General features: G+C 46.0%; 1 protein-coding gene across 2 annotated transcripts in view; it reads left to right on the top strand.

Moving 5' to 3' along the window:
- MID2 (midline 2) overlaps positions 1-14,812 on the top strand; it is a 151,677-nt gene that overhangs the window by 114,575 nt on the left and 22,290 nt on the right. For both annotated transcript variants that reach the window (XM_070951739.1, XM_070951738.1), the window contains exons 5-7: positions 1,507-1,634; positions 3,095-3,238; positions 14,329-14,490. In XM_070951739.1, coding sequence (XP_070807840.1) covers positions 1,507-1,634; positions 3,095-3,238; positions 14,329-14,490 — 434 coding nt within the window. The remainder of the gene's footprint in view (positions 1-1,506; positions 1,635-3,094; positions 3,239-14,328; positions 14,491-14,812) is intronic.

The following is a 14,812-nucleotide window of genomic DNA, read 5'->3' as shown; positions in this document are numbered from 1 at the left end:
AACGAAGGCCGTACAAGGAAGCTGACTTGTCATTACATTTGACAACAAGGCTCACAGATGGTCTGCTGCAAGATGAAAAGCTCTTAATCTCGTGGAACTCCTTGCCTCCTCCAAGTACGGCTCAAAAGCTTGAAAGAGGTTTTTCCACCTACAAGAGAAATCAGCAGGCTGCTCAGCCTGTTCAGAAGTCCGTGCAAAGCTTTGGATTCTATTTCAAACAACACAGAGATGGGTTTTGGGTTTTTTTTTTTCCCCCTGGATGTCCACAAAAAATTTCACTTGCATCCTGCAGATTCTAGAGAAAGGACAGATCCCGGACACTGAACCCCGTGTGATGGGAAGCATCCATAGTATGAATCCCACTACTCATTCATCGTCCTCACGTGACTCATTCACATGAAGTGAAAAGTTGGAGAGAGGAGTTTGCAGAGCAATTGTCGATTTAGCTGCTCTTGCCTTCTGGCAGCTCTTCGCATGTGTGCACTAGGAACAGGCTCCTCCTGTTCCTCTGCCTCTCTGCTGTCAGCCTCTGGAGGCTCCGGAGTCCGCACATCACTCCCAGATGGCCCTGGCCCCATCTCCGCCTCCGACGCAGAGCCGTCGTCCGGGCCTTCCCCAGACTCCAGGACTGGCCCATTGTCCTCCCCAGCCTCCTCACTGTCCGACTCCGTTGTCAGCTCCGCAGGCTGACCGCAACAACCGCCTCCTCTTTGTGGCAACCCCTCAAATACTGGAATATTCCTATCATGTCACCATTAGTCTTTCTTTTCTCTAAAGTAGCCTAGAGAAATCTGGAGAAATCTTCCCAAACAAAACATGTTCCCCCTTTGGAGTTGCTTTGAATGGATCTCACTCCAACTCCCAAGCATGTTCATTTTCGAAACAACCCAGCATTAAAGCAACGCACAGCCATTATGCAACGTCATTACATAAAGAAAATCGACATTAGAGGCCAGGGACACTGGCCTTTTATAGACCGATACATAACTTAATAATTAATTCACTTGTACGTGGTTAATATATTCCAACCCTCCTTTTCAGGCTAGTAAGTCTTGCTGAGATGAATGATCTGTCTCTGCTGATTAGTAATATTGTCGCTGTTTTTTGATGTTTTTAACTTCCACTTCTGCTGTACATTTCTTGGAGCCATTTTGGAGCTGAGCTGCATGGAGATAACAGTAATAAGTAAATAATAAATGAAGGAATGAAATAATGAACTGGGTTAGGTAGGTGGCTCTGAACGCCCCCTTTTCCAGCTTCCAGAATTTTTATCCTGCCGAGACCACAGAGGTCTCGCCTTCCAAATTTAGGAATCGTCCCTCTCTCTCTTGCTCTCCCCTTCCCCAGCCGCCCCCCCCCCGAACCCCTCCCCTTTGCTACAAGAGTTTTACAACATGGCAAGGCTGTTTCCAGCTCTTTCATCAAAAAAAATCAAAGCTCCGCCTGGGAGTGACAAGCAGCACCTAACGGTTAGCGATGCTCTCTTTTTTTCTCTCTGTCTTTCAGGGTTGCCATGGCAACTGCATCCTCTCAAGTTTTGATACCCGATATCAATTTTAACGATGCCTTTGAAAACTTTGCTTTAGATTTTTCCAGAGAGAAGAAATTGCTGGAGGGGCTGGATTATCTAACAGGTTTGTGCCGATTTTGCAGTCTTAAAGGTCTTCTGTGAGTTCCTTTTCTTGCCTTCTTGCTCTGTTTTTTTTTTTTTTTGTTTCTTTGTTTTTCCTTTTTTTCCCCAGCGCTCTGGACTTTTGTGGATAAGTAGAGGGGATGCAATTTGCTTTTGTTCCATTTGTGTCTTGTAATCTCAAGAGTAAAACCGACGTGATATGTGAAGGGGAATTTATTTCTGTCAGCCCCGGCACAAAAGAGAACAAGAATTGCCACGTAGGACACCAGATAGTGTTGTCCGGCTGCAAAGTTCACACCAGTAGGGTGTAAATAAATGTACAGCTAGTCCTCACTTAACAATGGAAATTGGGACTGGAATTTCCATTGCTAAACAAATGCGCTTGTAAGTGGGAATGTCCTATTTATTTATTTATTTATTAATCAAATATGACAGTGATGGCTAACCTATTTTTCCTCAGGTGTCAAAAGTGTGCACGCGAGCGCTATTGCGCGCACGTGCCCACACCCATAATGCAATGCCCCTCCCGTACATGTGTGCGACCCCCCCCACACACATGCACACGTGACCCCCGCATGCGACCCCGCTCTCTCCCCCGCGCATGTGCACGTGCCCCCCCTTTTCGCCTCACATCCCAAAACAACGCTGGGGGCTTCTAAGTTCAAAACAGATCTTTCGTAAACAGTCCTTTGGCCTTATCACCAACCTTTGTCTTCTTTGGCACCCTGCCAAAGACTTTTCTTGGCAAAAGTTTAGAAGCAAGAGACACTGACATGGAACAAATGTAGCAACACAAGAGACAAATGTAGCAACGTTGCTTTCCTACAAAGAGCCCAAGAGCTGTTGCTGCTCTTTTAAGCCTTCGGGGAGGGGCCAATCATCTCCTGGCCTTACTCCTGAGTCGTCCTTTTTGCTTTAGCTGCTCTTGCCTTCTGGCAGCTCTTTGCATGCGTGCACTAGGAACAGGCTCCTCCTATTCCTCTGCCTCTCTGCTATCACCTGTGGAGGCTCCGGAGTCCATGCATCACTCCCAGATGGCCCTGGCCCCAACTCTGCCTCCAACACAGAGTCCTCATCTGGGCCTTCCCCTGACTCCAGGACTGGCCCATTGTCCTCCCCAGCCTCCTCACTGTCCGATTCCTCTACTACCTCCGCAGGCTGCTGGCGGACCACAACAAGCAGTTCGAAAGCATGCACATGCAAGTAAATAAATAGGTACCACTTCAGTGGGAAGGTAACAGTGTTCAGTGCACCTTGGCATATAGTCATGCCAGCTACATGACCATGGAAGTGACTTTGGATAATGCTGGGTCCCTTGGCTAAGAATCAGAGATAAGCACAGCTCCCTAGAGTTGGACACGACTGGATAAGGAAACCTTTACCTTTATAGAACAAAGATGGATGGTTTCTCATGAGGAGGACAGAAAGCTGCTCACCTCTTGTCTGCTATTGCTTCTACAGCACCCAATCCACCCTCTGTCCGTGAAGAACTTTGCACCGCCTCCCATGACACCATCACTGTCCACTGGATCTCAGATGATGAGTTCAGCGTCGGATCCTATGAGCTCCAGTATACCATCTTCACCGGCCAGGCCAACTTTATCAGTAAGTCACTGTTGGGCTAGGTTCTTTCTTCAGCTTCTACTGGTACAGTGATTGAGGTAGGCTTCTACTCAATCATGCCCATTGCTCAGGGGTAGTATTCACTTACCTTCGCTATCGGTTCGCAAATGTGAACACGTGAACGAGCCTTCCGCGCATGAGCAGAGCGTCAAAAATGTGGATAAATGGGTGGTGACATGAAAACGTGATGACATCTGGGTGGGTGGGCGGAGCCTCCTGCAGCCCCCGCTACCGATTTGCCTGAACCAGATAGAACCGGCTGAATACCACCACTGCCATTGCCGGAGCGTCCACTAATTTGAATGTATAGCAATAGCAATGATCTTTTTTTAACGACCCCATAATCCCTTGTGGTATGGAGTCTGAGAATGGAGCTATCAGAGTATTTAATGGCCGGATGCCCTTCCTGTTGTCAGTGCAGAGTTTTGTTCTGCAGATATATTTTCATTGTGCCCAGAGAGAAAAATATCTGCCTCTACCTAGGATTGAACTCGATAACTTATATATTGTCTCATAGCGCTTTACAGCCCTCTCTAAGTGGTTTATAGATTTAGCGTATTGCCCCAACAATCTGGCTCCTCATTTTACTGACTTCAGAAGGATGGAAGGCTGAGTCAACCTTGAGCCAGTCAGGATCGAACTGCTGACAGTCGGCAGAGTTAGCCTGCAATATTGCATTCTAATCAATGTGCCACCAAGGCTCTCTGGAATGCCCTTGAGACATGGCTTGCAACTTCAGATTCATCTTCTCCGTGTCCTGACCAATTAGTTGGAGAGGAAGGAATTGAGATGGCCCCAAATATTTGCTTATCTGAAGGAAGGATCTCCAGGGGGAAAAAAAAGGATGTACTTTCTCATGCATGTACTTCAAATTCACTAAGGTATTTGGACGCTGCTGGAAATTGCTGGATGTAGAAAGTGTGTATTTGTGTCGTGGGGTGGGGGATTTTTCCTGTACTATCCTCAGCTGAACATATCTGTAAGCAACGCGGCACTAATTCTGGGGGGCTCATTAAAATCTTGGGATTGGATCAAGGGTGAAGTGCTATCCATTTTGGACCGGTTTGGGAGAACAGGTAGTAAAAAATGCTACCAGTTCGGGCGAACTGGTAGTAAAAAAAATGCTACCATTTCGGGCAAACCGGTATTTCCGATGATCAGCTGTGCCGCGCAATTTAGCGAATCTAAATTGCGCGGCACAGCTGTTTCCCCCCCGCTGTTCTATTTACCTTTGCAGACTCAGAAAAGGTTTCTTAATCCTCCTTTTTCAGAGCTGCTTGGTAGCGTCTGCGGTATGCATGCACACAAAGCACATGTTTGGTGCGCACCGCGCATGCACGCAGGAACCGAACTGGTAGTGAAGCGAATCAGTAGCAAACAATTTCACCCCGGATTGGATGTGCTTAGAAGCTCTACCCTACCTGCTTCTGTCCAACTCCAAACTAGATTGAGAATCCCCCCACCCCCACCCCGTTTTCCATCAACTCATTAAAAAAAAGTGTTTAGATCAGGGGTGTCCAACCTTGGAAATTTGTTAAGAACAATGGACTTCGTGCTGACTGGGGACTTCTGGGAGTTGAAGTCCTTAAAGTTCTCAAGGTCAGACACCCCTGATTTAGATGGTGGGTGATGGAGGCATCACTTGAATACGTCACTCATTCCTTGGAGATGCAAGACTTTGAAGTCTTGCTGGCCTTTGGACCAGTGGTGGGTTTCAAAATTTTTTACTACCAGTTCTGTGGGTGTGGCTTGGTGGGCGTGGCTTGGTGGGCGTGGCAGGGGAAGGATACTGCAAAATCTCTATTCCCACCCCACTCTGGGGCCAACCAGAGGTGGTATTTGCCGGTTCTCCAAACTACCCAAAATTTCCACTACTGGTTCTCCAGAACTGGTCAGAACTTTCTGAAACCCACCTCTGCTTTGGACCTGCCCAAACTCCAAGCTTAGAGAAGATAGGTAGCTGCACCAGCCTGTCTCATCAAAAGTTAATTAGTGGTTGGGTGATTTGTGGGTGTACTGGAGCATGAATCCATCAAGGATCTCGGCCTTCACAGTTGTCCAAGCAAGAATTATCCCTGTCTCCCGAGTGCATGGTAGAGAAACTTGATTCTCTCTCGCTCTGCCAGGCAGTGGTGTAACTAATCTCTTCATCAAGCTTTCTCTGATAATCCACTGAACTCTTTCAAGGTTCTCTGAGGGAAATTTATGGATGCTTTTCTAAGAGATTTATTGGATTATTGTCCTACATAACTATTTGGCTTTTATAAAAAAAAACCTTATGACTTACTTAGAGCTGGGATTCACTTCCTTCCCTACCAGTTCGCAGATATGAACGCGCGCACACTCAGCCTTCCCCACATGCTTCCACGCATCCTAGGCCTTCCACGCATCCTCAGCCTTCCAACGCATGCTTGTTGCTTGCGCGAGCGCCTTCCAAAACGTGGCTAAATAGGATGTCATTACCTCTGGGCAGGTGGGCGGAGTCTGCTGCAGTCAGCGCTACTGGTTTGCCCAAACCATACAGAACTGACTAAATCTCACCACTGGATTTAGTACAACGTTGTATGAGGCGTAGGAACAAATCTGGCTTGCTAGACCATAGATGCAGAGTTGAACCCATGGTGAGGCAGATGTCAGAAGTAGCCACTTGCTCCGTGGCTACTGGATGTGCTTCAAATTGATTGCTAGCTGAAACCTATAGCTCGGGGGTGTCAAACTCAAGGCCCGTGGGCCGGATCTGGCCTATGGGGTGTTTAGATCTGGCCCACAGGGTCACCCTGGAAAGAGTGAAGGATCGGCCCGCAGTGCCTCTGCCAGTGAAAACGGAGCTCGGGAGGGCCGCCCGTACTGGCAAAGGGCTCCAGGAGGCCATCATGGCCGAAAAGGGAGCCTCGATGACTGACATGGAGCTGGCCACACCCACCCTGGTCACGCGGTCTCCCGGCCCCCTGAGGTCAAGCACAACCCTGATGTGGCCCTCAATGAAATCGAGTTTCTCCTGCTATAGCTCAATCTATAGCTAGAGACTCTGACCATTCTATTCCATTCCATTGACTTCTCAACTCTGCCTGAACCTTCAGGGTGACCTTTAGCAAGATCAGAAATAGTACGATACAATCACAGTCCAGGGAAGGAGAAGGAATCGATTGCAAGCTCAGTACTCTGGGGCCAACCCTTCAGAGTAGCTTGCCGGTTTCTAGCGGCTCGGATAGCTCACCTGGAAGACAACTCATCAGAAAGATAATAGAGGTAAGCTGCAGGTTGTGGCAGCTACTGCTTAACTAGATGTGAGAGCGAGAGTGGGGGAAGGGAAGCTGGCTTCCCACAACAGTTGTTGTTTGTAAGTAATGAGGCATGGCTGTGAAACCCCAACTTCAAACTCTTATCATTCGGCATCTCTTATCCGCCGCTTGTATCGACTTTAAATCTTCCTTATTCAAGCAACAAAGGCTTCCGTGATTTCATGCACTGGCTAAAAGCCGACTCGGATAATCACAGGGTAATTTATTTGTGTTACATTGGAATGCATCGTAGAGCCCCGTTAGAGAGCAAAGACACACTTAAGATGGCTTGAAGTAGAAGAAGAAGGAGTGGCAGGATCAGGGGTGGAGCTGCTGGGGGTTTGCAGGGGTTCAGGAGAACCTCTAGCTAAGATTCTATGCAGCTCGGAGAACCCCCAAATCGCACTCCTGGCTGGCCCCGCCCAACCCAACCCACCCCTCCCCTCCCCTCCCCTCCCAGAACTCCCCATGCAGCCTATTTTGGATGCAGGTAAGTGAAGGACGTGTGTGGAGGCTCGGGGAGGGCGAAAAACCCGTCTACCAGAAGTTTAAGACCATGGCAGGGGAGGGTGTTTTTGCCCTCCCCGGGCTTTGAAGGCCTTCCCTAAGCTTCTGGGAGGCCATTTTCACCTTCCTGGAGGCTCAAGGAAAGCCTCCAGAGCCCGGGGAAGGCAAAAACGCCCCTCCCCGCCGTGGTGCAGGAGGCCAAGAACTCCTTGCTAAAATTTTTAAAGCCCACCCTTAGGCAGAACCTGGAGAGTGGAGTTAAAAGAGGGATTAACCTAGAATCCCTACATAACCAGGACAAGTGGGTTAAATTTAACCCTCTCTCCCCCTGAATTCAGTTTTAGCCCTTATTTTAACTGTTTTAACTGCCTTTATTCTTTTTTATGTTGGGGTTTTTAAAGAAACATTTTGTAAGTTGCCCAGAGTCACCGAGGGTGAGCGGGCAGCCGTATAAATCCTACAAGCAAATAAATAAAACTTCAAGCAGGTGCTGACTTTTGATTCAAAAGATTCCCGAGTGTAAGCATTTTAGCAATAATTCTGTTTAATGGGACTTTCACATGTCTTTGGTGCCTGTCACTTCCCCACCCTGTTTGTGGCAGAGACTGGGAAAGCATTCTAGCTTTGCCTTGACCTGCTAGCTTTCCTTTGTGATTTAACGTAAAGGATTAAGATGACCTCCCTTTCCTGAATTCTGAAATGGCACTTTCTTGAGAAATCTCACCTTTTATGATGGGTGTTGTGTTTATTTTTTATTATTTATTTTACTTATTAGTTTGTCAAACATGTACAAGATAGCAGGTATAAATATGAACATGGACATGAACGAAGGAAATGGATACAAATAAATGGGGACAGTAGGATAGGGACGGTAGGCACGCTGGTGCGCTTATGCACGCCCCCTTTATGGACCTCTTAGGAAGGGGGTGAGGTCCACGGTAGACAGTTTGAGGTTGAAGCTGTGGGGGTTTGAGGATGTAACCACGGAGTCGGGTAGAGCATTCCAGGCATTGACCACTCTGTTGCTGAAGTCGTATTTTCCACAATCGAGTTTGGAGCGGTTTACCTTGAGTTTTTATCGATTGTTTGCCAGTGTATTATTGAGGTTGAAGCTGAAGAAGTTGTTGACAGGTAAGACGTTGTAACAGACAATTTTGTGCACTATGCTTAGATCGGACCGCAGGCGGCACAGTTCCAGATTATCCAACCCCAAAATTTCAAGCATGGTGGCATAAGGGATTCTATTGTGAGTAGAGGAGTGGAGTATTCTTCTCGTGAAATACCTCTGGACCCACTCAATCACATTAATGTCCGATATACGGTGTGGATTCCAAGCAGATGAGCTCTATTCGAGAACTGGTCTGGCAAAGGTTTTGTATGCCCTAGTTAACAATTCAAATTAGATTAACAGTTCTTTAATTGGGTTTTGGTAGGTAGAAGCATTCTGGCAAAGCATAACCCACTGAACCTAAGGAAAAAGTGGAGGATATATTATCCATGAGTTCAGTGCAAGAAAGGAAAGGACACAACCTCTCACGTTATGGTCTTGGTGCATAAGTTGAGATGTTACACTGAGATACGTCCTCTCCAGCTAGCATTAACAATACCACTTAGACTTATATATTGCTTCACAGTGCTTTATAACCTTCCCTAAGCGGCTAGCATATTGTCCCCAACAATTTGGATCCTCATTTTACTGACCTCGGTAAGATGCAAGGCTGAGTCAACCTTGAGCCGGTCAGGATCGAACTCCCAAACTGCTGGCAGCCGGCAGTCAGCAGAAGTTGCCTGCAGTACTGCATCCTAACCACTGTGCCACCACGGCTCCTAAGCTGGTTTTCCTGGAGTTGGCAACAGTTAAAGCAAGAGGAGTGAAAGATTATTATGTTCATGGAGAATAATCAGGTTCATTAAGTGGATTTGAGTTGAGATTGGTTAGGTTAGGTTTTGTCGCTGCTTTTCTAAATTTGGTCTCCAGCATGTCAGTCAAAAGCTTAAGTGGCTTTTGGCCTCCGATCTAGGGGCATAGATCAGTCTTCCTGTAAAAGGTTGTTGATCCAACCATTCTGGAAAAATCCAAAGTGGATGAGAGTCAAGCTGAGAGCCTCCGGGGCAAAGATGACGGAGACATGACACATCAACAATCATTCATTCAAGGTCATGAAGCTTAAAGTCTGCTGACATATAAACAGGAGGAAGAAGCAATAGGTTTGAACCGCCTTGGGGCACAAGAAGGATTTTGCATCTTTGCTTTGACAGAGGATAATCAACTCTTATGTAAGCTTCATCCTTGCAAGCAGTCGGGCTTCTTATAGAGCCACGCCGTGCTGTGTCTCTGAGACCCTTAAGCCAAGTTCAAGGCTACCAGCTGTGTCATTCTGGGAATATCTGTCACTATTGTGCCTGGGAACCTGATACAACACAGCTCTGCCTGGAGCCTGAGGGTATCTTCTCTATTTTACGCCCCCACCTTGGTCTCCTGTTCTTTCCACCCAGGAGCGGAACAATCTGATTCCTTCTTCTCTGCCAGCCTGAGCAGAACCTGAGCTTCTCTGGTGGAAAGGTTGGAAGAAACAGCCAGCAAGGTTGCAGAGGCTGTGTCTCCAGGCAGACAAATACAAGAAAAGGGAGGGATTGTTGTTGTTGTTAGTTGCAAAGTCGTGTCCGACCCATCGGGACCCCATGGACAATGTTCCTCCAGACCTTCCTGTCCTCTACCATCCTCTGGAGTCCATTTAAGCTCACGCCGACTGCTTCAGTGACTCCATCCAGCCACCTCGTTCTCTGCCGTCCCATTCTTCTTTTACCCTCAATCGATCCCAGCATCAGGCTCTTCTCCAGTGAGTCCTTCCTTCTCATTAGGTGGCCAAAGTATTTGAGTTTCATCCTCAGGATCTGGCCTTCTAAAGAGCAGTCAGGGTTGATCTCCTCTCCTCTAGGACTGACCGGTTGGATCGCCTTGCAGTCCAAGGGACTCGCAGGAGGCTTCTCCAGCACCAAAGTTCAAAGGCCTCGATTCTTTGGTGCTCAGCCTTCCTTATGGTCCAACCATCACTTTGACTATACTCACTTTTGTTGGCAGGGTGATGTCTCTGCTTTTTACTACGCTGTCTAGATTTGCCATAGCTTTCCTCCCCAGGAGCAAGCATCTTTTCATTTCTTGGCTGCAGTCCCCATCTGTGGTGATCTTGGAGCCCAGGAAAATAAAATCTGTCACTACCTCCCATTTCTTCCCCAATTATTTGCCAGGAATTGAGAGTGCTGGATGCCATCATCTTAGTTTTCTTATAGTACCAAAAGACAAAAAAGGAGGGATAGAAAGAGAAAACAAGCATCTGAGGTTTCTTGTAGAACTCCATTGCTTTTTGAAAGAGGTCCGGCACAACTGAACCATCGGGGGTGTTTCAGAAGATCACCCCATGCAACAAAATGAAGACCCTTGTGGCACAAGCTACTCAAAAAAGTATGCTGCAGCAGACAGCCACTCTACCCTCATTTTGCCATTCTCTGCATTGCGTACCCAGGTGTAAATTGATGCCACCCTCTGAGTTAATCACTGAAGAGGGATTGATTGACCTCTTCTCTTGCTCTCCTCCAGATACATTACCAAAAGGCTTGACAGAGAATGAAACAGTCGGTGTAAGCTTAAATGGACTTCGGGGGATGGTAGAGGACAGAAAGGCCTGGAGGAACATTGTCCATGGAGTCACGATGGGTCAGATACAACTTCACAACTAACAACAACAAAGCTTGAATGGACCATATAATGTTTTAAACAAACTTTGCAAAAATGGCTGTCTGTATAAAAAACCCTACTGGATAAAACTAAACTATCCATCCAGTCCAAAATCTGGAGTCATGTGGTGGCCTAGAGGTGGAGCTCTCGCCTCACAATCAGGAGGCTGTGAGTTCAATCCTAGATAGAGGCAGATATTTCTCTCTCTGAGCAAACTGAGAATATATCTGCTGAACAAAACTCCGCATTGGTGACAGGAAAGGCATCTGGCCATTAAAACATTCTTCTAGCTCCATTCAGTTGCCCAGACTCCAGCCCATAAGGTATTAGTGGGTCATTAAATAAAGATGATGATCCAATCCAAAATCGAGACAAAGTGTTGTGGATTGGACAGAATGTCAGCAGTGTAGATAGTATTATATAGAAGAATGTCAAAATCAAATTGGTATAAAGTTGCATGTTATCTCCATGAGGGTAAAGCTGTATACTGTAAAGGAATAACAAAAAGGGATACTTCTGAATTACAAATTGGAGAAGGGTGCTGAAAGTACCATGCACTACAAGAAGAATCAGTTCCTCAGTCCTGGGCCAACAAAAGACTAGCTGCTCCCTTAAGCCAATGATCAACAAGTAGATACTTACTCTGGATTTGACATGCAGGCAGATGTTAGTCTAGGGAAAAAAATGTTTGACAAGGTTGATGGAAGTAGAAAACAGATGAGACTGATGGAGAAGACAGGACAAGAAGCAACGGATGGAAACTAATCAAGGAGAGACGCGACCTAGAATTAAGGAGAAATTTCCTGATAGAAGAATTAATCAGTGGAACAACTTGCCTGCAGAAGTTGTGAATGCTCCGTCACTGGAGGCTTTTAAGAAGAGATTGGACAACAATTTGTCTGAAATGGTATAGGGTTTCCTGCCTGAGCAGGGGGTTGGACTAGAAGACCTCCAAGGTCCCTTCCAACTCTTCCAATATTCTATTCTATTCTATTCTATTCTATTCTATTCTATTCTATTCTATTCTATTCTATTCTATTCTATTCTATTCTATTCTATTCTATTCTATTCTATTCTATTCTATTCTACTCTACTCTACTCTACTCTACTCTACTCTACTCTACTCTACTCTACTCTACTCTACTCTACTCTATTCTATGTTCTGTTCTATTCTATTCTATTCAATTCAATTCCACTCCACTCCACTCCACTCCATTCCACTCTCTTCTCTTCTCTTCTCTTCTCTTCTCTTCTCTTCTCTTCTCTTCTCTTCTCTTCTCTTCTCTTCTCTTCTCTTCTCTTCTCTTCTCTTCCTTTCAATTCTATTCCATTCCATTCCATTCCCAATATTCTATTCCATTCCCAATATTCTATTCTATTCTATTCTATTCTATTCTATTCTATTCTATTCTATTCTATTCTATTCTATTCTATTCTATTCTATTCTATTCTATTCTATTCTATTCTCTAGATCAAGAAGATTGCTGAGGTGTCAGTGGAAGAGCTACCAAGATGGTTCAGGCTGGTGAATATTTGTGCATGTATTTAGAGGCACCTGTTCACACCACACACACTTAAATGGCTATAATTTGTAAACTGGGAATTAGCAGTTTAAACATCTCCTGTTCTTGCATAGGCAATGTTTATTTTCCTTTAGACACCCTAGAAGATCACATTCTCTAAACTGTTTACTGTTTGGGATTAGAGGGTGAAGAAAGGAGGTGTAAAATTAGACGTTGGTGATTTGTAAGAGATGTTATCTCCCGCTTCTCGTATTAAAGCTACCCGGTGAACAGGGCTTGAAAGTAAGCCAGATAATCCACTTCCTGCACTTAGTTTGCCCATCTTATCTCTTACTGCCTTTGTTATCTCTGGACTGATTTCCAGCCATAGATCAGACAGGAGAGGTGTGACATGTTTTTTTTTCCAAGCCCAAGGCCAGCTCATGGCCTCTGAGTGTCTTGCACTAAAATTGCTATAGCAAAAGCCAGAGCAGATTTTAGGAAGGAAGTATCATCCTGTATTTAATTTGCATCTCTCTCTCTCTCTCTCTCTCTCTCTCTCTCTCTCTCTCTCTCTCTCTCTCTCTCTCTCTCTCTCTCTCTCTCTCCCCTCCCTCCCCCCCCCCCTCTCTCTCTCTCTCTCTCTCTCTCTCCCCTCCCTCCCTCCCTCTATCTCTATCTATCTATCTATCTATCTATCTATCTATCTATCTATCTATATCTATCTATCTACATCCATCTATCTATCATCTATCTATCTATCTATCTATCTATCTATCTATCTATCTATCTATATCTATCTATCTACATCCATCTATCTATCATCTATCTATCTATCTATCTATCTATCTATCTATCTATCTATCCATCCATCCATCCATCCATCCATCCATCCATCCATCCATCCAATGTCAGACCTGGAACCCTGATATCCTATCTATCTGTCTGTCTGTCTGTCTGTCTGTCTGTCTGTCTGTCTGTCTGTCTATCTATCTATCTATCTATCTATCTATCTATCTATCTATCTATCTATCTGTCTGTCATCTGTCTGTCTAATCTCTCCTCTATTTTCTCTCTCTCCTGTCTCTGTATCTTCTCTCTCTCTCTCTCTCTCCCTCCCTCCCTCCCTCCCTCCCTCCCATGTCCCTGGTGCTCTCAGAACCTGGTTGTTTTCTTGTAGACATTTCATTACCCAACCTAGGTAACGTCATCAGTGCTAGTAGGGAGTGAGTTTGCTTTCAGTTTATATATTAGTAGCTTGCCTGCCAGTGTGTTTTCCTCCTCCTGTTGCATTGGTTGTTCCTGTTCCCTCTAGTGATTGATGTAGAGGTGGGCTGCTGCCGGTTCAGGTGAACCGGTAGTTACAACCCGTAGGTGGGCCCCCCCACTCACCCTGGCACTATTCCGTCCTATATCGCCATGTTTTTGAAGCCACACACATGCTCACATTTTCAGTGCTGGGTGAACCGGTTGTTACAACCTGCAACAGCCCACCACTGGATTGATGCAACTACTCTCTGCATTCCAAAGAGCTGTAGAATTGGTGGCAGTGGTGGGATTCAAATTTTTCTACTACCAGTTCTGTGGGCATGGCTTGGTGGGCGTGGCTTGGTGGGGTGGCCCTTGCTGTGAGTGAGATTGAGTTGGCCAGGCCCACTCAGTCACATGACCCCCACCAACCACACCGACCAAGCCACGCCCTCAAGAACCAGCAGGGGCAGGACTAGCCAGAGGTGGTATTTGCCGGTTCGGCAAACCAGTTGAAATTTCCGCTACCGGTTCGGGCGAACCAGGCTGAACTGGCTGAATACCACCTCTGAGTGGCACGGTATGTCAATGGTTTCAAATAAGCCCAAGGAAAACTAAATACTTCAAACGAGGAGCAGCTGAGATGAAGAGGAGGTATTATCTTGGGTGCCTGTTCCTCAGACCTTGCAAAACACCTGACTTTCTAATTTTGGTCCAAATAGGTCGTTGTGTGGCTCTAGAAACAACTTTTGTTTTTTAAGAACAGCTGTGTTCTAAAACAACTCCTTTATTTTCCAGGTCTCTACAATTCTATGGACAGCTGGATGATTGTTCCCAACATCAAACAGAACCATTATACGGTGCATGGGTTGCAAAGCGGCACACGATACATCTTCCTCGTCAAGGCGATCAATCAGGCTGGCAGCCGAAACAGTGAGCCTGCCAGGCTGAAGACTAACAGTAAGCATTTTCATGGTTGGGACTTTCTTCCTGGTCTGAAGACGGGAGGGGAAAGAGCAAATGCACGGGGCATAGAAGCAGAAGCATGGAAAAAGAATGTCTAGAAGAACATGTCTACAAGAACATCTTGCAGTTCCTACGAAGGTGTGGTGATGGATTCCAGTCCTTCATATTCCAGAATGGGGTTAAGTTTAAAGGGAGGATCCTTGACTGTTTATGAAGGTTGGCTAACACTAACTGGGTTTGCACACCAGGTTACATTAAAATATAATGGAGTTATATATTGAGTAGCTTGGGGTGTGGTAGGAAGCCTAGCTATCCC

This window comes from Pituophis catenifer, unplaced genomic scaffold, assembly GCF_029215685.1.
Source record: "Pituophis catenifer annectens isolate HBS135680 unplaced genomic scaffold, rPitCat1.0.hap2 SCAF_11, whole genome shotgun sequence".
Taxonomy (NCBI): domain Eukaryota; kingdom Metazoa; phylum Chordata; class Lepidosauria; order Squamata; family Colubridae; genus Pituophis; species Pituophis catenifer.
This window is presented reverse-complemented; position numbering and strand designations above follow the sequence as displayed.